The following is a 23,833-nucleotide window of genomic DNA, read 5'->3' as shown; positions in this document are numbered from 1 at the left end:
AATTCCAAGTCGGGAACTCGGCCCTCTTCGACCTGAAGATCACTGACATCATGATTCAACCTGTTTTTTTCCCCAGAGTTTTCAGCTGTCTTGAAAGCACCATAAATCTAGTGAATGCGAGACTTCGATGACAAAGTTTGATGACAAAATGTGACCACAATAGGGACCGCTGCACCACATTCCTGTTTAAGTGACCACAGCACAACAAGGTGAGTCCAAAAATGTCTTTATGTAATATAATATGCCAGGGAGATATGTATACTGTAGCTAAGAAAGTAACACTAAATGTATGTTGTGTAGCAAGCTGTTAGTAGTCCATGTGCCTCACCCTAGTTGGTCCCTTTCCCCCTCATAACTTTGTGATACACATGTAGCCTATAGCCTGTTTTAGAGAAATGTCATCATTGAATATTGTAAGAGCTTTCATTGTCTGCTTATATGACCCCTTTATTTATCCTACAGTTCTGACTTGGTGGACAGAGAGAATACTGTAAGAATGGCCCATTTTCTGAATTTTGTCATCTCCTCCTCATGGACTACCTTGCAGGTAATCACGCACAGAACAAGCAGTATGGCTGGTGGCATTGTCATGCTGGAGGGTCATGTCAGGATGAGCCTGCAGGAAGGGTACCACATGAGGGAGGAGGATGTCTTCCCTGTAACGCACAGCTTTGCGATTGCCTGCAATGACAACAAGCTCAGTCCGATGAGCTTGTTGACACACCGCCCCAGACCATGACGGACCCTCCACCTCCAAATTGATCCCGCTCCAGAGTACAGGCCACGGTGTAACTCTCATTCCTTCGACGATAAACGCAAATCCGACCATCACCCCTGGTGAGACAAAACCGCTACTTGTCAGTGAAGAGCACTTTTTGCCAGTCCTATCTGGCGATGTTGTTGCCGGTGATGTCTGGTGAGGACCTGACTTACAACAGGCCTACAAGCCCTCCGTCCAGCCTCTCTCAGCCTATTGCGGACAGTCTGAGCACTGATGGAGGGATTGTGAGGTGTAACTCGGGCAGTTGTTGTTGCCATCCTGTACCTGTCCCGCAGGTGTGATGTTCGGATGTACCGATCCTGTGTGTTGTTACACATCAGCTGTCCGTCCTGTCTCCCTGTAGCGCTGTCTTAGGTGTCTCACAGTACGGACATTGCAATTTATTTCCCTGGCCACATCTGCAGTCCTCATGCCTCCTTGCAGCATGCCTAAGGCATGTTCACACAGATGAGCACGGACCCTGGGCATCTTTCTTTTGGTGTTTTTCAGAGTCAGTAGAAATGTCTCTTCAATGTCCTAAGTTTTCATAACTGTGACCTTAATTGCCTACCGTCTGTAAGCTGTTAGTGTCTTAACAACCATTCAACAGGTGCATGTTCATGAATTCTTTATGGTTCATTGAACAAGCATGGGAAACAGTGCTTAAACCCTTTACAATGAAGATCTGTGAAGTTATTTGGATTTTTACGAATGATCTTTGAAAGACAGGGTCCTGAAAAGAGGACATTTATTTTTTTGTTGAGTTTCTATACAAATGATTTGCTAAAATATAGATTTTGGCCTTTACTACTAAAGCCCATAGAAACGCATCTGATAACACATAAATAAATGGCAAAAAGGACAGTAAAAAAATGTATCATAAGAAACAATCTGGCCCTTCTTTGGACACTGTGTTAACAAACCACCAAACGAGCTTCAACGCCATACAACACTTCTTCCGTGGCCTCCAACTGCTCTTAAATGCTAGTAAAACAAAATGCATGCTCTTCAACCGATCGCTGCCCGCACCCGACTAGCATCACTACTCTGGACAGTTCTGACTTAGAATATGTGGACAACTATAAATACCTGGTGTCTGGCTAGAGTGTAAACTCTCCTTCCAGACAGATCCACAGATGATGCTATCGCTATTGCACTCCACACTGCCCATTCTCACCTGTACAAAAGGAACACCTATATGAGAATGCTATTCATTGACTACAACTCAGTTTCCAACACCATGGTGCTCTCAAAGCTCATCACTAAGCTGAGGACCCTGGGACTAAACACCTCCCTCTGCTCCTGGATCCTGGACTTTCTGACGGGCCGCCACCAGGTGGTAAGGGTAGGTAACAGCACATCCGCCACGTTGATCCTCAACACGGGGGCCTCTCAGGGGTGCGTGCTCAGCCCCCTCTTGTACCCCCTGTTCCCTTATGACTACATGGCCAGGCACGACTCCAAAACCATCATTAAGTTTGCCGATGACACAACAGTGGTAGGCCTGATCACTGACATCGATGAGACAGCCTATAAGGAGGAGGTCAGAGACCTGGTCATGTGGTGCCAGGACAACAACCTCTCCTTCAACGTGATCAAGACAAAGGAGATGATTGTGGACTACAGGAAAAGAAGGACTGAGCACGCCCCATTCTCATCGACGGGGCTGTAGTGGAGCAGGTTGAGAACTTCAAGTTCCTTGGTGTCCACTATCATGGTCCAAACACATCAAGGCAGTCATGAAGAGGGCACGACAAAGCCTATTCCCCTTCAGGAGACTGAAAAGATTTGGGCATGGGTCCTCAGATCCTCAAAAAGTTATTCAGCTGCACCATCGAGAGCATCCTGACTGGTTGCATCACTGCCTGGTATGACAACTGCTCGGCCTCCGACCGCAAGGCACTACAGAGGGTAGTGAGTACGGCCTAGTACTTCACTGGAGCCAAGCTTCCTGCCATCCAGGACCTCTATACCAGGCAGTGTCAGAGGAAGGACTTAAAAATGGTCAAACCCTCCAGCCACCCTAGTCATGGACTGTCCACTCTCCTATCTCACGGCAAGCAGTACCTGAGAGCCAACAGCTTCTACCCCCAAGCCATAAGACTCCTGAACAGCTAATCAAATGGCTACCCAGACTGTTTGCATTGCCCCCCCCCCCCCTTTATGCTGCTGCTACTCTCTGTTTATTATCTATGCATAGTCACGGTAACTCTACCTACATGTACATATTACCTCAATTACCTCAACTAACCGGTGCCACCGCACATTGACTCTGTGCTGGTACCCCCTGTATATAGCCTCGCTATTGTTATTTTACTGCTGCTCTCTAATGATTTGTTTCTAGAATTTACATTTTTGTACTTATCTATTTTATACTTAACCCTTATTTTTCTTAAAACGGCATTGTTGGTTAAGGGCTTGTAGGTAAGCATTTCACTGTACAACACCTGTTGTAATAGGCACACGTGACAAATAAAATTTGATTTGATTATTTTTTACCCGTGGCCATTTTACCACGTTGTGTGATGCTCTTTACCTCTGCTTTATCAACAAAACAAAAACAATAACAATGGCCATGGGGCGGACAGTGGCACTGTTTCCCCTACTGCAGACTCCATCTTTAAAGATAGTGGTTAACTTTCCAACGGGACAGAAGGAAAGACAGGGGGATTTCTCATTTGGGCCATCCTCTGTCTTCTTTCCTCCGTCCGCTCTCCTCCGTGACCCAGAAACCGATAAGTGGTTGAGGGGTCGAGGAGTGTGTCAATTCGTTAGTAGGTAAATGGAAGACGGTCCTTCCCTCCTCAATAGCCTCCTTTTGGTGAGGAAGCACAAGTATATCTTACCTGAGTCCTTCATGGAAGAGTTTTGAAATCTACCACACCACTTTTGAATGAGCTAAGCATGGAGAAAAGCATGCCAACATTTTAAAACGATATGCTACTTATCCTTTTCTCTATAAAATGTCTTGCACAACTTTATACATTTGTTTTTATCACTTTATACATTTATTTGGGGTTCCACCCTTAATGTCATTTGCCTGATACCACGGAGTGGAAAATGACAGACAGACAGACAGACAGACAGACAGACAGACAGACAGACAGACAGACAGACAGACAGACAGACAGATAGATAGATAGATAGATAGATAGATAGATAGATAGATAGATAGATAGATAGATAGATAGATAGATCAATCAAAAATAACACAATAAAACAACAATAATGAGGCTGTATACAGGGGGTACCGGTACCGGGTCAATGTGCAGGTTAGTCAAGGTAATATGTACATGTATGTAGGGGTAAAGTGACTATGCATAGATAATAAACAGAGAGTAGCAGCAGTGTAAAAAAGGGGGGTCAATGCAAATAGTCTGGGTGGCCATTTGATTAGCTGTTCAGCAGTCTTAAAGAAGCTGTTAAGAAGCCTTTTGGACAAAGACGTTATGCTCCGGTACTGCTTGCCGTGCGGTAGCAGAGAGAACAGTCTATGACTGGAGTGGCTGGAGTCTTTAGCCATTTTTAGGGCTTTCAGAAGACAAAAAGCAGATGCACCTCTGTCAAACATATGCTTGCATCAGCGGATATTTATGGTAAACCTGAAGTAAGAAATGCTTAAATAACATTAACAAACCATTAGAAATGGATGGAAACATAAAGAGATTCATAGTATATTTCCACTGGGTATGCCTGTCGCACAACCAGCATTACTTACATGTTGTTAAACGAGTTGCAATATAACTTGTAATATAAGTTGCTTAAAGCCTACTGACATATTGAATCACATTCCACACAATATTGAGGTTTACTATAAGGTGCCTGGCATCATGGTTGGAGTTTCAGCACAGCTAAAGTTACACAATGCAAGATTAGGGCAATCTTCCAATGGGAGCCAGCAGCTGTTCAACGTGATGATTCTGGAGCTCACCCAAAATGGTCATCTGAGTGCCTTTCTCTCAGACAGCAGAGAGGAAAGGATTAGGTAAGACATCAAAAGGCTTAATTTATTAGGATGATATTGATTACACAAACCTCTTGCAAAATGCTAAACATAATCTGTAGCATATCAGAAATCCCAGACCTAGGGCAACATCACTAATATGTTGCTAGGACATTGTTAATGTGGAAGGCAACCTGTCTGCCTAGGCAGACGAATCAATGGCATCAATTATGCAATGCAATCAGGACATGTAGATAATTTACACCCACTGACATGGATTGACCAGGTGGAGGCGCTTCGCAGCTTTTAATATGTTCAGTCTTCATTACATGAAATTGATATTGAAAATACAAAATAACGTGTAAATAGTGACAACCAAAGCATAGCAAGTTATTAAAAGCCATAGTATGTTTATTTGTTGTCACTTGTCTCCAATGTGGTTGTTCTGTCCAAGCAGCCTGTGTGAACTTCACAATTATTGCAAGCGCAACGGTTTCCGCTCCATCATTTTACTGTTTGACAGCTACACACCACGTTTGTCATGACATTCACACTTCAGCTGCACATATTCCGGGAAGACGCGCTCCCGAAGAACAAAACACACACACCCTTTGTCAATGCGGCTCCTTGCCGCTGGAAATTGATCAGTAGAAGTACTGCTGTAGCCTATCATTAGCCAACGGTGACATTCACTAAGCTGCGCGCTCAGACTGGCAGGTTGCTGTACTAGCACTATGGAGGACAACCCCAAGGATGATAGCGCTACGAAGGGACAGGAATCGATTTCCTACCAACGAAGGATGTGGAAGAATTTCCAAGACAAAACCAAACCGTTTTTGAGCCCCAAATTGGGCTCTGGGCGTCGCAGTCCCGACAGTAAAAAGGAGACCGGGTTATGGATGTTTAAAAGAAAAAAGAAAGAGCTAGACCGTTTCTTTTCGTCCTCACAGCCCAATCTCTGCTGCTCTACCCCGGCGCCTTTCCTGGCTGACCAGTCCCTCGGTGGTACAGCGCCTGGGAGCAGCAGCACGGGGCAACCTCTGCATCACCTACTGGGGGCCGATGGAGCGTCCGCGAGCAAGCCAGAGCTAACGGGACATGACAGCCCGAAACTCATTGTCTCCCATTTAATCCTGTCCCATCAGAAGAGCTCCTCTCTCGGCTCTGCATGCTTCGAGAAGCTGGTAGTAGAATCTTCGGTCGTTGGGGAGGAGGAACAGTTGCGCAAAAACGCCAGTGATTCCGTGAGTAGGCTAACATGAATATAAACACCGTGCCACACATCTCCAAAAGCGACCTTCAGGATATTTGTGAATAAATATTAATTTACATTTTAATAAAATGGAAAAGACAGATAAAGTGTCAGTTTATGGATAATCACCATTGTTATTGGGCAATTTGAACTCAGCTTAAACACTATACATGCTCCAAACATAGGTGGTTATTGTAGGCTAACAGCAGTGGAGCCTCCTCAGAGGAGGAAGGGATCACATCCTACTCAGTGAATTTCACAACTTTTTTCATGTTTCATAATTTGTATAATTTGCAGATAAAACTATACAAAATATATTCACATCACCAAATAACTGATTTAAAAACACTGTTTTGCAATGAAGGTCTACAGTAGACTCAACAGCACTCTCTGGGGTAGCACCACGGTGTAGCCGGAGCTGTCCCCCTCTGGGTACACTGACTTCAATTCAAAATCTAGAAGGTTCATGGTTCTCACCCCCTTCCATAGACTTGCACAGTAATATGATGACTTCCGGAGGACGTCCTCCAACCTATTAGAGCTTTTGCAGCATGAACTGACATGTTGTCCACCCAATCAAAGAATTTGAGAATTTATCTAGTACTCAAAGCATAAACTTAAGCTAACTAGTTAGCTAGCTAGTATTGCAGTGCATGAAATGTGGTGAGTAGTTGACTCAAAAAGAGAGAAAGTCAATAGTTGAAAAGTTTTTAACAAATTAATTTCCTCAAAAAGTAAGAAAAAGCAGCAGAGTGAGAAAGAGATCTAGCTATATTTCATTGTATTTTTTAAACTTTCACTTACTTAGCTAGCTAATGCAGCTAACTAATTTAGCCTACCCAACACCTGGCTCAAGCAGAGAGGAATGCTATTTATGTTAGCTAGCTGGCTAGCCAATACTGGAACTCTTCCAAGTCAAGGTATGCTTCTGGTTGTATTAATTTATTGCCACTGGGGCCTGCCTGTGTAACTTCTAAACTGCTTGCTGTAAACTGTATTGCATGATGGTAGCGTGTTTACTAACACATTAATTCTAGTAGATATGCTGATTATGACTAATATGGTTAGCTAATATGGTGATATTGCCAACAATGTAGGCTGTGGTGAAAGGCAGACAGCTGTCTGTGACCAGGCAGAAAAACATTTCCAAGCCACAGCGGTTATGGTATGAAGGTGTGGCTTGGAAAGGTTTTTCTGCCTGGTCAAAGACAGCTGTTGTGTTGTGCACTGAAGTCCACAATCAAAAATAAAAGGTGAGAGGAGGAGAGTGTGTAAATGCAAGTGGGACTTATACAACAAGCAAAGTTATCATGCTGTGCTATGCTATGCTATGAAAGTGAATTGTGTGTGCCGGTGGTGATCAGCAGTGTATTCATTCTGCCGATTCTGTTGAAAAACGTTTCTTAAACTGAAGCAAACAGAATGAAACTGGGATAAATCCACCTGAATTTGTCCAATGGAAACACTTGTTTGCAACTGTGACTAATAATTTCACCCTAAATCAGCTAGATGCAGGCACGAGTGTGCAAGATGGCATTGAATGTGCCACAGCCTTTCACCATGATCATTCCAATGTGTCTCTTGACCATGTTATAAACTTTAATTCGTAGACTAGGTTGTAGCAACATCATGATGGGTATGTGAACATTTTGAATATCATGTGGTAGCCTCAACCTATTGCAGTTACACTGTGCTGGGTGAATGGAATCTGAATGACAGTCATCCAATATGCTGTTACAGAATTAAGGCTAATCTTAAACTGCACCGACCGCCACTGGCTAATTTCACACTATACAGTTGCATCCCATGGTGAAACATCTGAAGCCTTTCACTTTCAATGGAAGGAAAGCTAGAGATGCCAATAGTGTGCAACTGCAGTCCGCAATTCGAGGCATTCCTGCATCTGCAGGACCACCCCCCTTTCGGGAACCCCATTGGTTCCTGCATAAACACCCCCCCTGCTAACTAGCGGGAGTGACACCGGTAGACTGGCAGGAGCGGGAAAAAGGTGACCGACAGGCAGGACCGAAGGACACTGTCTACCGGTCGTCCCCACCTCCCGCTAGCACAGCAGACCGGAGGTTAGGGTGACACCATGTACTAGCAAGCATGATAGTAAGTGACACTGTGTGTTAGCCAGGTTGATAGTTAGTGACACCGTGTACTAGCTAGCGTGATAGGTAATTAGCACACGGTGTCGCCCCCGCCTCCCGCCTGTTGTGTACCGGAGTCCTTTAGGACTGGCTGGCTAAGCTAGCACACAGTGTCCTATGCTCCCGCCTGCCGAACACCTGCTCTCGCTGTCTTTAACGGAACTGCGGGAAAACAGTTCCTGACAGGAATGCCCACATGCAGGAATGCCCTAAATTGTGGGCCTCAATTTCACCCTTTTCAGAGTTGCAGATTGGGCAGGGGACCTTTGAGCAATGTTTTATTTGAACAGGGTTGGACTAAAGTTGGGGAAAGCTGAAGGAGTGGCCAATTAAAGCTCACCATAGCTTCCAACCTCTTCTGGATTGTCTGACAATGGCTGTTGATACTTATCACTACCTAGCTTGCTAGCTTATTAGCCCCCACATCAGGGTGAGGCTAGCTGGCTAGGGGACTGCCGGTTGCATAGTGTGATGGCCGAGATCGCTTGAACACGTTAATTCGTATAGCCATGCTAGTGTCGCCCTCATGTCGGTGCTAGCAAGCAGGCTAGGTAGTGCTAGGTATCAACAGCCAATCCAGTAGGTGCAGAAAACTATAGTGAGCTTCGATTGGTCTATTGCAACGCGATATTGTGGAGTATGTGACAAAAGTTCAGCTTTCCCCAACTTAAGTTCTGGTCAAGCTCCCAATGGTCCCCGCCCTCTTCGCTTCCCTTCAATGAAAATGAATGGGGCTCCATTGTTTCATCGCCCCCAATTCGTTCAAAGGATCTCTACTGTAAACGGCCGGTAAGGACAGGTAGACTAAATGCAAGTTTCAATGACGTGATGCACAACCAGGCAGGTAACTTGCTTTGATGTCAGCGCCATCATGGTAGGCCTATTGTTCACTCTCAATTTTGTGGCTGTGAATGTTAGGCTACTTGTGGCAGAACATGAATTGCCTTTAATTCCCATCTCATTATTACACTTCCACAAAATCTAATGGGGAAACAAAGCTTATCTTGGGAGGGTCCTATGCCTACATTTTATAGGATTTTTTTTTAACCCTGCTGTCGACGAGGTCCATTCAGCCAAGAGTAGACTCCCACCTCTCCGCAGTGTTTCTGGCTTTAGCCTCTACAGAACAGTAGAGTTGTTGTATACAACTCAGTCTGACATCCAGGTGCTTGTGTAAGCGATTTGGCACACATACTAACTGGAGTGCACTTTTCCCCTGTGCCAAGGACCTCTTATCCATTTAATCTTTGAGACACACTGCATTCAGGTGACAGGGTGAAGGGTACTTCAAGAAAAAGGATCTGAATTTACATTTGAGTCATTTAGTAGACACTCTTATCCATAGCGACTTACAGCCCTTCTACACAAAAGCCATCAGATGGCATTTCCATCAGCCATTGAGGAAATGCTTCCTTTGAAGCTTCAAAGTTGCAAAGGAATGGAGGGGGTTTTGCCTGGGCACTGTGCCCAGGTTAATTATTTTTGAAATTTGTTTTATTTAAAATGTATTTAAATAGGCAGGTCAGTTAAGAACAAATTCTTATTTACAATGACAGCTTACCCTGGCCAAACCCAGACGACGCTGGGCCAATTGTGCAACGCCCTATGGGGACTCCCAATCACAGCCGGATGTGATGCAGCCTGGATTCGAACCAGGGACTACAGTGACACCTCTTGTACTGAGATGCAGTGCCTTAATGAGAACACATTGGTGACACAAAAGGGCCTCCAAGAAAATAAATAATACCATACAGCCGAAAAATGTATTGATAATTGCTTTCCATAAATGTACATATATTTCATATTCTTATAATCGTAGTGTGGTACTGTCATTAACCACCCATGGACTATTTCAAAATAATAGACTGTTCCACCCTGACAGAGTTGCATTGCAATGCTTCATGCGATATGATTGTAAACAGGACTTTCATTGAAATTAAGCTGCTATAATGAGGCGCTTTCAGAGCAGGGGCAGAGAAAAGAAAATTAAAGAAAGATTTAATTTAAACAGAAAAATTACATAAGTTAACGCATTTCTTTCGTAGAAATACAGGTGCTGCTGATAATACTGCCACCGTCGTCGAGGCAGAGGACATATGTGTAGTCCATGTATGCTTAGATGGCGCTGCAGCAGAAGGCAGCCGTTTTAGGGGCTGATGACAAATTCTGCTATTTTTTTTGTTTTTTTACACTCATCGTAACTTTTTTTGATACATAAGGCGTCATTTTCTATGCTCGGATTGGGCCATATGCTCGGACACGCCTACCCGTGACGTTTTCCCCTTTTTTCTCGTGACGGTTTAAACCCCCCTGGCAAAAAAAGTAGGTATCATATTCAAGAGTACCAATACAACATTTCACGATACGTGCATATTTAGTGATATAAAGACGGCCTCACTTCTACATGTGATCAAATGTACAGTTAAAGCTCTTAAAATAGTAACTCGCGACGACAGGCTCTTCCAGCTCCTCACTCGTCATAGTCATCACATCGAAAATCTCTCCGTTTTGGTCATGAAGGCAAGTGTTTGTTTATTTAGTTGCCATGACACCCATACCTATGAAAGCCAACTAGGATCAAAATGAAGAAATTAGGTTTCCTGCTGGGGTACGGAGATCCGTTGACGAAATGAGAAAATGCGTTTTCCAGTTGGCAGATTTGGAATCAAATGGAGACATTGCGATGCGATTCAAGATCAATAAATAGATTCAAGATCAAGAAATGTTGTTGACATATTAAACCAATATAAATTAAATGCATTACTTCGATCAATGCATTGCAAATTATTTCCACTTGATTTGATTGATTCTGTCTTGTTTCAATGCCACTCATGGTGCACTAGACACATTTTACCTTTAAAGATGACCAGTAGATGACAGTATTTCCCTGATATGAGAAGCTGACACTTATAGCAGGTCAGTGCAATTCACCATTTTATCCACGAACACGTTTCAATAATTAAACAGAAAGAAAACTAGAGACTGCTGCAAATGGCCGAGTTCGATAACCATTCGCGTTTGTGTCCAATGTGTCAAATATGTTATGTAAGAAAATCCAAACAACAGAAAAAAATTGCCAGTTGGCACAGTGTTATAGGACACCTTCACCTAAACAATCAAGTAGGTATGCAGTGGGCAGTGAAGATTTTACTTTAATAGCTTCCGAGAATAGCCGACATTGCGTTAATGTCTCTGCCACCATTTCCTATGACCGAAAATAGCTTCTGGACGTCAGTGATCACTAATCTCGATTTGGTTGAAAATGTCAAGGAGTCGGCAGCTCTGGACTTTCTGCGCACTCCGGACCAGGCCCTATTCCCTGGGACTGGAAATAGGAACCAGCGGAAAAAGAGAAGCACGCGAGGCGGCATCCTGACGAGACCACGTCAGACTGCCATTGTCCTATGTTCTTTTTGTTTTCTGTATTTTACCCCCTTTTTCTCCCAATTTCAATCACAATCTTGTCTCATCGCTGCAATTCCCCAATGGACTCGGGAGAGGCGAAGGTCGAGTCAACACCCGCCCGCCTTACCCAGAAGCCATCTGCACCAATGTGTCAGAGGAAACACCGTTCAACTGATGTCAGCCTGCGGGTGCCCGGCCCTTCACAAGGAGTCGCTAGAGTGCAATGAAACAAGAAACACCCCCCGGCCAAACCATCCCCTAACCCGGATGACACTGGGACAATTGTGCGCTGCCCTATGGGACTCCTTGTCACGGCCGGTTGTTTTGTATTCGTATTTATTATGAATCCCCATTGCCAAAGCAGCAAATACTCTTCCTGGGGTCCAGCAAAATTAAGGCAGTTTATACAATTTAAAAAATATTACAATACATTCACAGATTTCACAACGCACTATGTGCCCTCAGGCCCCTACTCCACCACTAACACATATCTACAGTACTAAATCCATGTGCATGTATAGTGCGTATGTTATCGTGTGTGTTTGTCTGTGTCAACGTTTATGCTGCTTCACAGTCCCCGCTGTTCCATAAGGTGTTTTTTAAAATCTATTTTTAAATCTAATTTTACTGGTTTTGTCAGTTACTTGATGTGGAATAGAGTTCCATGTTGTCATGGCTCTATGTAGTACTGTGTGCCTCCCATAGTCTGTCCTGGACTTGGGGACTGTGAAGAGACCTCTTGTGGCATGTCTTGTGGCGTACGCATGGGTGTCCGAGCTGTGTGCCAGTAGTTTAGACAGACAGCTCGGTGCATTCAACATGTCAATAGCTCTCATAAATAAAATAAGTGATGAGGTCAATCTCTCCTCCACTTTGAGCCAGGAGAGATTGACATGCATAATACTAATATTAACTCTCTGTGTACATCCAAGGGCCAGCTGTGCGGCTCTTTTCTGAGCCATTTGCAATTTTCCTAAGTCCTTATTTGTGGCACCTGACCAGATGACTGAACAGTAGTCAAGGTGCGACAAAACTAGGGCCTGTAGGACCTGCCTGGATAGTGTTGTTAAGGCAGAGCATCGCTTTATTATAGACAGACTTCTCCCCATCTTAGCTACTACTGCATCGATATGTTTTGACCATGACAGTTTACAATCTAGGGTTACTCCAAGTAGTTTAATCATCAGCGTGCTCAATTTCCACATGATTTATTACAAGATTTAATTGAGGTTTAGGGTATAGTGAGTGTTTTGTTCCAAATACAATGCATTTAGTTTTCGAAATATTTAGGGCTAACTTATTCATTGCCACCCACTCTGAAACTAACTGCAGCTCTTTGTTGAGTGTTGCAATCATTTCAGTTGCTAATGTGTATAGTGTTTAGTCATCTGCATACATAGGCACTCTGGCTCTACTCAGTCAGTGACATGTCGTTAGTAAAAATTTAAAAAAGCAAGGGGCCTAAACAGAGACCCTGGGGAATTCCTGATTCTAACTGGAATATATTTGAGAGGCTTCCGTTAAAGAACACCTGTGGTGCTTTTTTAGACAAGTAACTATTTATCCACATTATGGCAGGGGGTGTAAAGCTATAACACATACATTTTTCCAGCAGCAGACTATGATTGATAATGTCAAAAGCTGCACTGAAGTCTAAGATAGCCCCCACAATCATTGTATCATCAATTTCTCTCAGCCAATCATCAGTCGTTTGTGTAAGTGCTGTGCTTGATGAGTGTCCTTCCCTATAAGCATGCTGAAATTCTGTTCTCAATTTGTTTACTGTGAAATAGCATTGTATCTGGTCAAACACAATTTTATCCAGAAGTTTACTAAGGGTTGGTAACAGGCTGATTGGTTGGCTATTTGAGCCAGTAAAGGGGGCTTTACTATTCTTGGGTAGAGGAATAACTTTAGCTTCCCTCCAGGTGTCAAGTGTCAGTGTGCAGCGGGTAGGACGGAGTCAGGCGCAGGACACAGAACTGAGTAAAAACGTACTTTACTCGAATAAATCACAAACTAATTCCATACAGGAAAATATTCCAGCTCGACACAAAAGAGCGACCACTTAAGAACAAACGCGTACAAAACCATGTGGGAACCAGAGGGTTAAATAGGGAATAAATATTAACGTAAAGGAAACCAGGTGTGTACAATCAAGACAAAACAAATGGAAAAAGAAACGTTGATCGGTGGCAGCTAGAAAGCCGGTGACGGCGACCGCCGCCCAAACAAGTAGAGGCACCAACTTCGGTGGAAGTCGTGACAGTACCCCCCTTGACGTGCGGCTCCAGCAGCACGCCGACACCGGCCTCGGGGACGACGAGGTGCAGGACGATCCGGGTGGAGACTGTGAAATTCCTGCAGTAAGGAATGGTACAGGATGTCCTCCACCGGCACCCAGCATCTCTCCTCCAGACTGTACCCCTCCCACTCCATGAGGTACTGAAGGCCCCTCGCCCGACGTCTTGAGTCCATGATGGCTCGCACAGTATACGCCGGGCCCCCTCGATGTCCATAAAGGGTGGAGGAACCTCCCGCACCTCAGACTGCCGGCAGCGGACAAGCCACCACTGGCCTGAGGAGAGACGCATGGAACGAGGGGTTAATACGGTAATTAGGAGGGAGTTGTAACCTATAACAAACCTTGTTCAATCTCCTCAGGACTTTAAATGGCCCCCCAAACCCCGAACCCAGCTTCCGGCAGGGCAGGCGAAGGTTTCGGGTCGAAAGCCAGACCCGTTCCCCCGGTGCATACACCAGGACCTCACTGCGGTGGCGGTCGGCACTCGCCTTCTGCCGCCTTATGGCCCGTTGTAGACGCACATGAGCAGCGTCCCATGTCGCCTCTGAGTGCTGAAACCATTCATCCACCGTAGGAGCCTCGATCTGGCTCTGATGCCACGGTGCCACGACCAGCACACACTGAAAAGGGGATAGGTTAGTAGAATGGCGAAGGGAGATTTGGGCCATCTCATAAAAAGCGACCACTCCCCCGGCCGCAGAAGCCTACCCACATCCTGGTTGACTCTCTCCACCTGCCCGTTACTCTCGGGGTGAAAACCTGAGGTGAGGCTGAACGAGACCCCCACGCGTTCCATTAACGCCTTCCAGACGTGAATTTGGGACCCCAATCAGAAACTATATCTTCAGGTACCCCGTAGTGCCGGAATACGTGGGTGAACAGGGCCTCGGCAGTCTGTAGAGCCATAGGGAGACCGGGAAAAGGAAGGAGACGGCAGGACTTATAAAACCCATCCACAACGACCAGGATCGTGGTATTACCCCTTGACGGGGGAAGATTTGTCACGAAATCCACCGAAAGGTGTGACCATGGTCGTTGTGGAATGGGAAGGGGCTGTAATTTCCCTCTGGGCAGGTGTCTAGGTGCCTTGCACTGTGCGCACACCGAGCAGGAGGAAACATAAACCCTCACGTCCTTAGCTAACGTGGGCCACCAGTATTTTCCAGCAAGACAGCGCACTGTCCGACCGATGCCAGGATGACCAGAGGAGGGTGACGCGTGGGCCCCACAGATCAAACGATCGTGGACATCAAACAGAACGTACAGACGCCCAACTGGACACTGTGGGGGAGTGGGCTCTGCACGTGAGTCCCGCTCGATGTCCGCATCCACCTCCCATACCACCGGTGCCACCAGGCAAGAAGCTGGAATTATGGGAGTGGGATTCGTGGACCGCTCCTCCGTGTCATACATCCGGGACAGTGCATCTGCCTTCATGTTTTGGGAACCTGGTCTGTAGGATAGAGTGAAAACAAAGCGGGTGAAAAACATGGTCCACCTCGCCTGGCGAGGGTTCAGTCTCCTAGCTGCCCGAATGGGGCGGCAGGGTAGCCTAGTGGTTAGAGCGTTGGACTAGTAACCAAAAGGTTGCAAGTTCAAACCCCCGAGCTGACAAGGTACAAATCTGTCGTTCTGCCCCTGAACAGGCAGTTAACCCACTGTTCCTGGGCCCTCATTGAAAATAAGAATTTGTTCTTAACTGACTTGCCTAGTTAAATAAAGGTAAAATAAATGTACTCCAGATTTCGCTGAGATAGCACAGCCCCTATCCCAGCCCCAGCCTCAGACGCATCCACCTCAACTATAAATGCTAAGGAGGGATCAGGATGAGCCAGCACAGAGCCTTCAGTTGACTAAAAGTCCTGTCTGCCTCAGCTGACCACTGCAGTCACACCGGTCCCCCCTTCAGCAAGGAGGTAATGTGAGCAGCTACCTGACCGAAACCCCTCCCAGTAGCAGTTGGCAAACCCTAAGAACCGCTGCACCTCCTTTACCGTGGTTGGAGTCGGCCAATTACTCACGGCATCTCCACCCCTGACACGGAAAAGCGGTACCCTGGGAAGGAGATGGACTGTTGGAAGAACAGACATTTCTCAGCCTTGACTTACAGGTCATGCTCCAACAGTCGACCAAGCACCTTGCGCACCAGAGACACATGCTCGACCCTGGCCGTGCAGGTCTCTGAAAATCTCATCTACAAAGGATTGGAAGACTGATGGAGCATCCATTAACTCGTATGACATGAGGAGATACTCATAATGCTGTCTTCCACTCATCCCACTCTTCCACTCATCCCCGCTTGATTACGCACCAGGTTGTAAGCGCTCCTGAGGTCCCATTTTGTGAAGAAGCGCGCCCCGCGCAATGACTCTGTCATACTGGCTATGAGAGGTAGTGGGTAACTGTATTTTACAGTGATCTGATTAAAACCTCCGTAGTCAATACAGGGGCGCAAACCTCCATCCTTCTTCTTCTTCTTCAAAAAAAGAAACGCGAGGAGACAGGTGAAATGGAAGGCCGATGACAAACAATAACGCACAAAATAGAGAGGGAAGCCAGAGGGTTAAATAAGGAACATTAATTAATGGAATAGAAACCAGGTGTGTATAATAAAGACAAAACAAAACGAAAATGAAACATGGATCGGTGGTGACTAGAAAGCCGGTGATGTCGAAGTCGTGACATATGGCAAGTCGGATAAGATCAAATTGTATAGTAAACATATAAACAACAACATTCACACATGACGGATACAAATGCTTACACAGTATATACAAGATAAGTGTCACAAAAATCTATTAGAGCCGTACTATACAAGATAAACACAAATCACACCAAAAAATAATATTTTAAAGCTGTACTGATACTGGTACAAAACTGTTAATGGCTTTCTTGATTTTAAGAGGTATAACCCTAATGGAAAAACTGTGAATTTCTTCAAAAACACAAAAAGCAACATGTGATAACATGAAACTACACATGTGAAAACGTGATCACATGTGAAGTGTTCCAAAAACACGTTTTCACATGGTTTCACAAGTGAAACTTCATGTAATGTGATTTTCCACATGTGAAATAATGTGTTTGTTTTTTTGTAAGGGAAAGACCAGAGTCTGCATCATAATGGCAGTATTACATATTGGTGGTTCAGTCTGGGCTAGTTTTTAAAAATGAGTATTCCTTTACCCCTCTTGCATGTCTCAGAGTGCATTTTCGTTTCTCCCTACAATTTTACCACTGACCTGCACAACACTCTAGGGTATTCTGACTTGCCCATATGAGGGAGCTGAACCAGGACACTAAAATAATGTTATGACAGGCTCAATAAAACATTAAAATAAAAAGTAAACTCCACGAACCCCGCTGCCTTGCCAACTTCAAATCTGGTTTCAGCTACATGGAACTCTCTCTCCATAGTTATTATACTTAAAATAAATTAAACATATTGACCCATCCAACCCACACCCATCTATAGAGAGGAAAAAAGTAACTTTGTTTTACACTTGAGTTTTTTTCAGCTATTTTGTTACATACAGTATACACTGAGTATAACACACATTTGGAACACCTTCCTAATATTGAGTTGCTCCCCACCCTTTTCCCTCAGAAAAGGCTCAATTCGTAGGGCATAGACTCTAAAAGGTGTCGAAAGTGTTCCACAGGGAAGCTGGCCCATGTTGACTACAATGCTTCCCACAATTGTATCAAGTTGGATGGATGTCTTTTGGGTTGTGGACCACACACGGGAAACTGTTGAGTGTGAAAAACCCAGCAGCGTTGCAGTTCTTGACACAAACCGGTGCGCCTGGCATCTACTACCATACCTTGTTCAAAGGCACTTAAATCCCAATGGCACACATACACAATCCATATCTCAATTGTCTCAAGGATTAGTTATCCTTCTTTAACCTGTCTCTTCCCCTTCATCTACACTGCTTGAAGTGGATTTAACAGGTGACATCAATAAGGGATCATAACTTCCACTGAATTCACCTGGTCAGTCTGTCATGGAAAGAGCAGGTGTTCTTTGTTTTGTCTGATTAGTGTACATTGTTCATATATTTTACAGACATAGTATTTTTATATACAGTATTAAATTACATAAATATAGTTTGATATAAACAACACACATTAAAAAGTACTCATGTATACAGGTACATGATGTATGGTGTTTTCGATCATAAGCGTTAGAGATCATGAGATTTTAATCCTCATCTTTACAGGTTTATATGAAGGGCTCATTATGATATTGTGTTCTGTTTGTATAATGAAGATCTGCTAGGTGTATAATTAAACATTCAGATTCCTAGGAGTCCCATTTCTTTGCGTATCTTTGCACACCTCACAAATGCATTCAGAGGCATGAAAAATGTGTCAGTGAATGTGTCAACTAGACTGAATGGGTTGTTGATGTAGCAGAAAATTGTCAAATCTATTCTTTGTACCCCATATCATCTACTTGAACATGTGAAATGGGCAGACCGACAAACTACAGGAGAACTGACAGATGCATTTGCTCATTATTAGTCATAATCTGAGTGAGTGAGAAGGATTACTTTATCCTATCCTAGGTATTCCTTAAAGAGGTGGGGTTTCAGGTGTCTCCGGAAGGTGGTGATTGACTCCGCTGTCCTGGCGTCGTGAGGGAGTTTGTTCCACCATTGGGGGGCCAGAGCAGCGAACAGTTTTGACTGGGCTGAGCGGGAACTGTACTTCCTCAGTGGTAGGGAGGCGAGCAGGCCAGAGGTGGATGAACGCAGTGCCCTTGTTTGGGTGTAGGGCCTGATCAGAGCCTGGAGGTACTGAGGTGCCGTTCCCCTCACAGCTCCGTAGGCAAGCACCATGGTCTTGTAGCGGATGCGAGCTTCAACTGGAAGCCAGTGGAGAGAGCGGAGGAGCGGGGTGACGTGAGAGAACTTGGGAAGGTTGAACACCAGACGGGCTGCGGCGTTCTGGATGAGTTGTAGGGGTTTAATGGCACAGGCAGGGAGCCCAGCCAACAGCGAGTTGCAGTAATCCAGACGGGAGATGACAAGTGCCTGGAATAGGACCTGCGCCGCTTCCTGTGTGAGGCAGGGTCGTACTCTGCGGATGTTGTAGAGCATGAACCTACAGGAACGGGCCACCGCCTTGATGTTAGTTGAGAACGACAGGGTGTTGTCCAGGATCACGCCAAGGTTCTTAGCCCTCTGGGAGGAGGACACAATGGAGTTGTCAACCGTGATGGCGAGATCATGGAACGGGCAGTCCTTCCCCGGGAGGAAGAGCAGCTCCATCTTGCCAAGGTTCAGCTTGAGGTGGTGATCCGTCATCCACACTGATATGTCTGCCAGACATGCAGAGATGCGATTCGCCACCTGGTCATCAGAAGGGGGAAAGGAGAAGATTAATTGTGTGTCGTCTGCATAGCAATGATAGGAGAGACCATGTGAGGTTATGACAGAGCCAAGTGACTTGGTGTATAGCGAGAATAGGAGAGGGCCTAGAACAGAGCCCTGGGGGACACCAGTGGTGAGAGCGCGTGGTGAGGAGACAGATTCTCGCCACGCCACCTGGTAGGAGCGACCTGTCAGGTAGGACGCAATCCAAGCGTGGGCCGCGCCGGAGATGCCCAACTCGGAGAGGGTGGAGAGGAGGATCTGATGGTTCACAGTATCGAAGGCAGCCGATAGGTCTAGAAGGATGAGAGCAGAGGAGAGAGAGTTAGCTTTAGCAGTGCGGAGCGCCTCCGTGATACAGAGAAGAGCAGTCTCAGTTGAATGACTAGTCTTGAAACCTGACTGATTTGGATCAAGAAGGTCATTCTGAGAGAGATAGCGGGAGAGCTGGCCAAGGACGGCACGTTCAAGAGTTTTGGAGAGAAAAGAAAGAAGGGATACTGGTCTGTAGTTGTTGACATCGGAGGGATCGAGTGTAGGTTTTTTCAGAAGGGGTGCAACTCTCGCTCTCTTGAAGACGGAAGGGACGTAGCCAGCGGTCAGGGATGAGTTGATGAGCGAGGTGAGGTAAGGGAGAAGGTCTCCGGAAATGGTCTGGAGAAGAGAGGAGGGGATAGGGTCGAGCGGGCAGGTTGTTGGGCGGCCGGCCGTCACAAGACGCGAGATTTCATCTGGAGAGAGAGGGGAGAAAGAGGTCAGAGCACAGGGTAGGGCAGTGTGAGCAGAACCAGCGGTGTCGTTTGACTTAGCAAACGAGGATCGGATGTCGTCGACCTTCTTTTCAAAATGGTTGACGAAGTCATCTGCAGAGAGGGAGGAGGGGGGAGGATTCAGGAGGGAGGAGAAGGTGGCAAAGAGCTTCCTAGGGTTAGAGGCAGATGCTTGGAATTTAGAGTGGTAGAAAGTGGCTTTAGCAGCAGAGACAGAGGAGGAAAATGTAGAGAGGAGGGAGTGAAAGGATGCCAGGTCCGCAGGGAGGCGAGTTTTCCTCCATTTCCGCTCGGCTGCCCGGAGCCCTGTTCTGTGAGCTCGCAATGAGTCGTCGAGCCACGGAGCGGGAGGGGAGGACCGAGCCGGCCTTGAGGATAGGGGACATAGAAAGTCAAAGGATGCAGAAAGGGAGGAGAGGAGGGTTGAGGAGGCAGAATCAGGAGATAGGTTGGAGAAGGTTTGAGCAGAGGGAAGAGATGATAGGATGGAAGAGGAGAGAGTAGCGGGGGAGAGAGAGCGAAGGTTGGGACAGCGCGATAACATCCGAGTAGGGGCAGTGTGGGAAGTGTTGGATGAGAGCGAGAGGGAAAAGGATACAAGGTAGTGGTCGGAGACTTGGAGGGGAGTTGCAATGAGGTTAGTGGAAGAACAGCATCTAGTAAAGATGAGGTCGAGCGTATTGCCTGCCTTGTGAGTAGGGGGGGAAGGTGAGAGGGTGAGGTCAAAAGAGGAGAGGAGTGGAAAGAAGGAGGCAGAGTCAAAGGTAGACGTGGGGAGGTTAAAGTCGCCCAGAACTGTGAGAGGTGAGCCGTCCTCAGGAAAGGAGCTTATCAAGGCATCAAGCTCATTGATGAACTCTCCGAGGGGACCTGGAGGGCGATAAATGATAAGGATGTTAAGCTTGAAAGGGCTGGTAACTGTGACAGCATGAAATTCAAAGGAGGCGATAGACAGATGGGTAAGGGGAGAAAGAGAGAATGACCACTTGGGAGAGATGAGGATCCCGGTGCCACCACCCCGCTGACCAGAAGCTCTCGGGGTGTGCGAGAACACGTGGGCGGACGAAGAGAGAGCAGTAGGAGTAGCAGTGTTATCTGTGGTGATCCATGTTTCCGTCAGTGCCAAGAAGTCGAGGGACTGGAGGGAGGCATAGGCTGAGATGAACTCTGCCTTGTTGGCCGCAGATCGGCAGTTCCAGAGGCTACCGGAGGCCTGGAACTCCACGTGGGTCGTGCGCGCTGGGACCACCAGATTAGGGTGGCCGCGGCCACGCGGTGTGGAGCGTTTGTATGGTCTGTGCAGAGAGGAGAGAACAGGGATAGACAGACACATAGTTGACAGGCTACAGAAGAGGCTACGCTAATGCAAGGAGATTGGAATGACAAGTGGACTACACGTCTCGAATGTTCAGAAAGTTAAGCTTACGTAGCAAGAATCTTATTGACTAAAATGATGAAAATGATACAGTACTGCTGAAGTAGGCTAGCTGGCAGTGGCTGCGTTGTTGACTTTGTAGGCTAGCTGGCAGTGGCTGCGTTGTTGACACTACACTAATCAAGTCGTTCCGTTGAGTGTAATAGTTTCTACAGTGCTGCTATTCGGGGGCTAGCTGGCTAGCTAGCAGTGTTGATTACGTTACGTTGCGTTAAAAGAACGACAATAGCTGGCTAGCTAACCTAGAAAATCGCTCTAGACTACACAATTATCTTTGATACACAGACGGCTATGTAGCTAGCTATGTAGCTAGCTACGATCAAACAAATCAAACCGTTGTGCTGTAATGAAATGAAATGAAAATGTGATACTACCTGTGGAGCGAAGCGGACGAAGCTAGCTGTTGGCTAGCTAGCAGTGTCTCCTACGTTAAGGACGACAAATAGCTGGCTAGCTAACCTCGGTAAATTAAGATAATCACTCTAAGACTACACGCTCTAAACTACACAATTATCTTGGATACGAAGACAGCAAAGACAACTATGTAGCTAGCTAACACTACACTGATCAAGTCGTTCAGTTGTGTGTAATAGTTTCTACAGTGCTGCTATTCGGTAGACGGTGGACGTTTGCTAGCTGGCTAGCTGCTGGGCAGATAGCAGTGTAGACTACGTTAGGACGACGAAATACGAAGTTGCAATAGAAGTGCTGACTGTTTCACTTTGTTGTCCTCTTTCTTTTCCTTTTTCTTCTGTCCTTCTTTTGTCCTTATTTTGTCTTCCTTTCTTCTGTTAACTATATATTTTTTGTTGTTATTCTTTGTAAGCTAGCTAGCTTCTTCCAGGAGAGTCCCTAGCAACTGCTTAGCAACAAGTAAACAATTCTGCTAGCAATTCAGCTAGCTAAGATAACTGTACAATTTTATGAAAAATAGTTACTTTTTCAAAAGCCTGTCTTTTTTGGTTTGTTCCTTGTTTTGTCTTCTATTGAGTCTTGCAGTTTTCTCTTGATTTTTTTCGATGTACTTCACTCTAAAAAAAACATTTAAATCTCAATATATACAGGAGCTCATTTTTCAGCAGCTGCTCAATTTAGAACTCCGGAACACATTGACATCGCTTCTTGTCAGGGTGGTAAGTGTTTCAACAGGGCCTCTTCATATTGAAATGGATCAACTAGATTCCCAGATATGTTCATCTGTTGACTTCAGGTTCTGAGCCCGTCCACTTTACCCCAGCTCTACTGGTGTCCACTTGATGAATGGCCAGTCCAAGACACATGAAAGTCGAGCCCATGTGAGAATGACTGTGGCTCTGCTTTGTTTGGATATAGAGCTTGAACAGCGTCACACCTCAGACTCTTGTGTCGTCTGCACAGTGTACACACCTGCTTTCCTAGGTAGAAATCAGTCACCAGCAGGACTGTGGGTGTAGCTTTCAACGACCAGAGCTGTGGACGCCTGGTCTAGGCCCTTCCCTCTGCCATACTGAGCACTGCAGTCACTACAACCAGTCACTTCAGCCACGGGCTGAAAGCTGTCCCGGAGATGTGTTGGTCCCCATCTGATGTTCTCAGTTCAGAGGATATCTGTACACAGCTGTCTCCATCCTCTCTGTCTCTGTCTCCATCCTCTCCGTCTCCATCCTCTCTGTCTCTGTCTCCATCCTCTGTCTCTGAGCTCAGTTTGGAGCCCTGAAGCTCTTCTGTCTGGCAGGATTATATCCTTTAATCTCCCTCACTCTCACACTTTCTCACTCTCTATCTCTGTCTCCATCCTCTCTGTCTCTGAGCTCAGTCTTCATTCTGGGAGGATGAAATCCCCTCATCTCTCTCTCTCTCTCTCTCTCTCTTTCTCTCTCTCTCTCTCTCTCTCTCTCTCTCTCTCTCTCTCTCTCTCTCTCTCTCTCTCTCTCTCCTCTCTCTCCTCTACCTGTTTCTCTCTTTCTCAATCTCTCTCTGACTCTCTACTTTATAGCTCTCTCTCAGATTCAGATAAAAAATGAGATTATGCAGTGCATATGTGTAACAACATTGGACAGGCACAATGAGCTCGTCTATGGAATGTAGGTGTGCATGTAGGTGTCAAGTCCTCACAAGAATAGTAAACCATCGAAAATTAAGCGAAGTGAGGACATTGTGCCGGTCCTCACTTGTGAAAAGGCCCATTTTAGGTTTAGGTGTTAGGGATAGGGTGAAGATTAGGTTTAGGTGTTGGTGGTTAGGTTTAGGGTTAGGCAAAATAGGATTTTGAATGAGAATCAATTGTTGGTCACAAGTATAGTAAGACATAGCTGTGTGTGTGTATGGATAAGTGTATGAGTGTATTACATGTTATTTGATGTATTATTTAATGTGTATTTAGAGTGCATACATGAGGTGTTGTCTTAAGTATGTATAGAAATGAAATTAGTAAAAATGATTCAATAAGAAAA

At 45.6% G+C, this 23,833-nt stretch overlaps 1 protein-coding gene across 3 annotated transcripts in view; it reads left to right on the top strand.

Annotated features, from left to right (window-relative positions):
- Positions 1-4,586: 4,586 nt before the first annotated feature.
- The window catches only part of LOC118394024 (multiple C2 and transmembrane domain-containing protein 1), a 288,690-nt gene continuing 269,443 nt past the window's right edge, over positions 4,587-23,833 (top strand). For all 3 annotated transcript variants that reach the window (XM_052461210.1, XM_052461209.1, XM_052461208.1), the window contains exon 1: positions 4,587-5,947. In XM_052461210.1, the coding sequence (XP_052317170.1) occupies positions 5,438-5,947 (510 nt within the window). In that variant the 5' untranslated portion in view covers positions 4,587-5,437. The remainder of the gene's footprint in view (positions 5,948-23,833) is intronic.

This window comes from Oncorhynchus keta, chromosome 14 (genome assembly GCF_023373465.1).
Source record: "Oncorhynchus keta strain PuntledgeMale-10-30-2019 chromosome 14, Oket_V2, whole genome shotgun sequence".
In the NCBI taxonomy this organism is placed as follows: domain Eukaryota; kingdom Metazoa; phylum Chordata; class Actinopteri; order Salmoniformes; family Salmonidae; genus Oncorhynchus; species Oncorhynchus keta.
The sequence above is the reverse complement of the archived record's forward strand: the minus strand, read 5'-3'. Positions and strand labels throughout refer to the sequence as shown.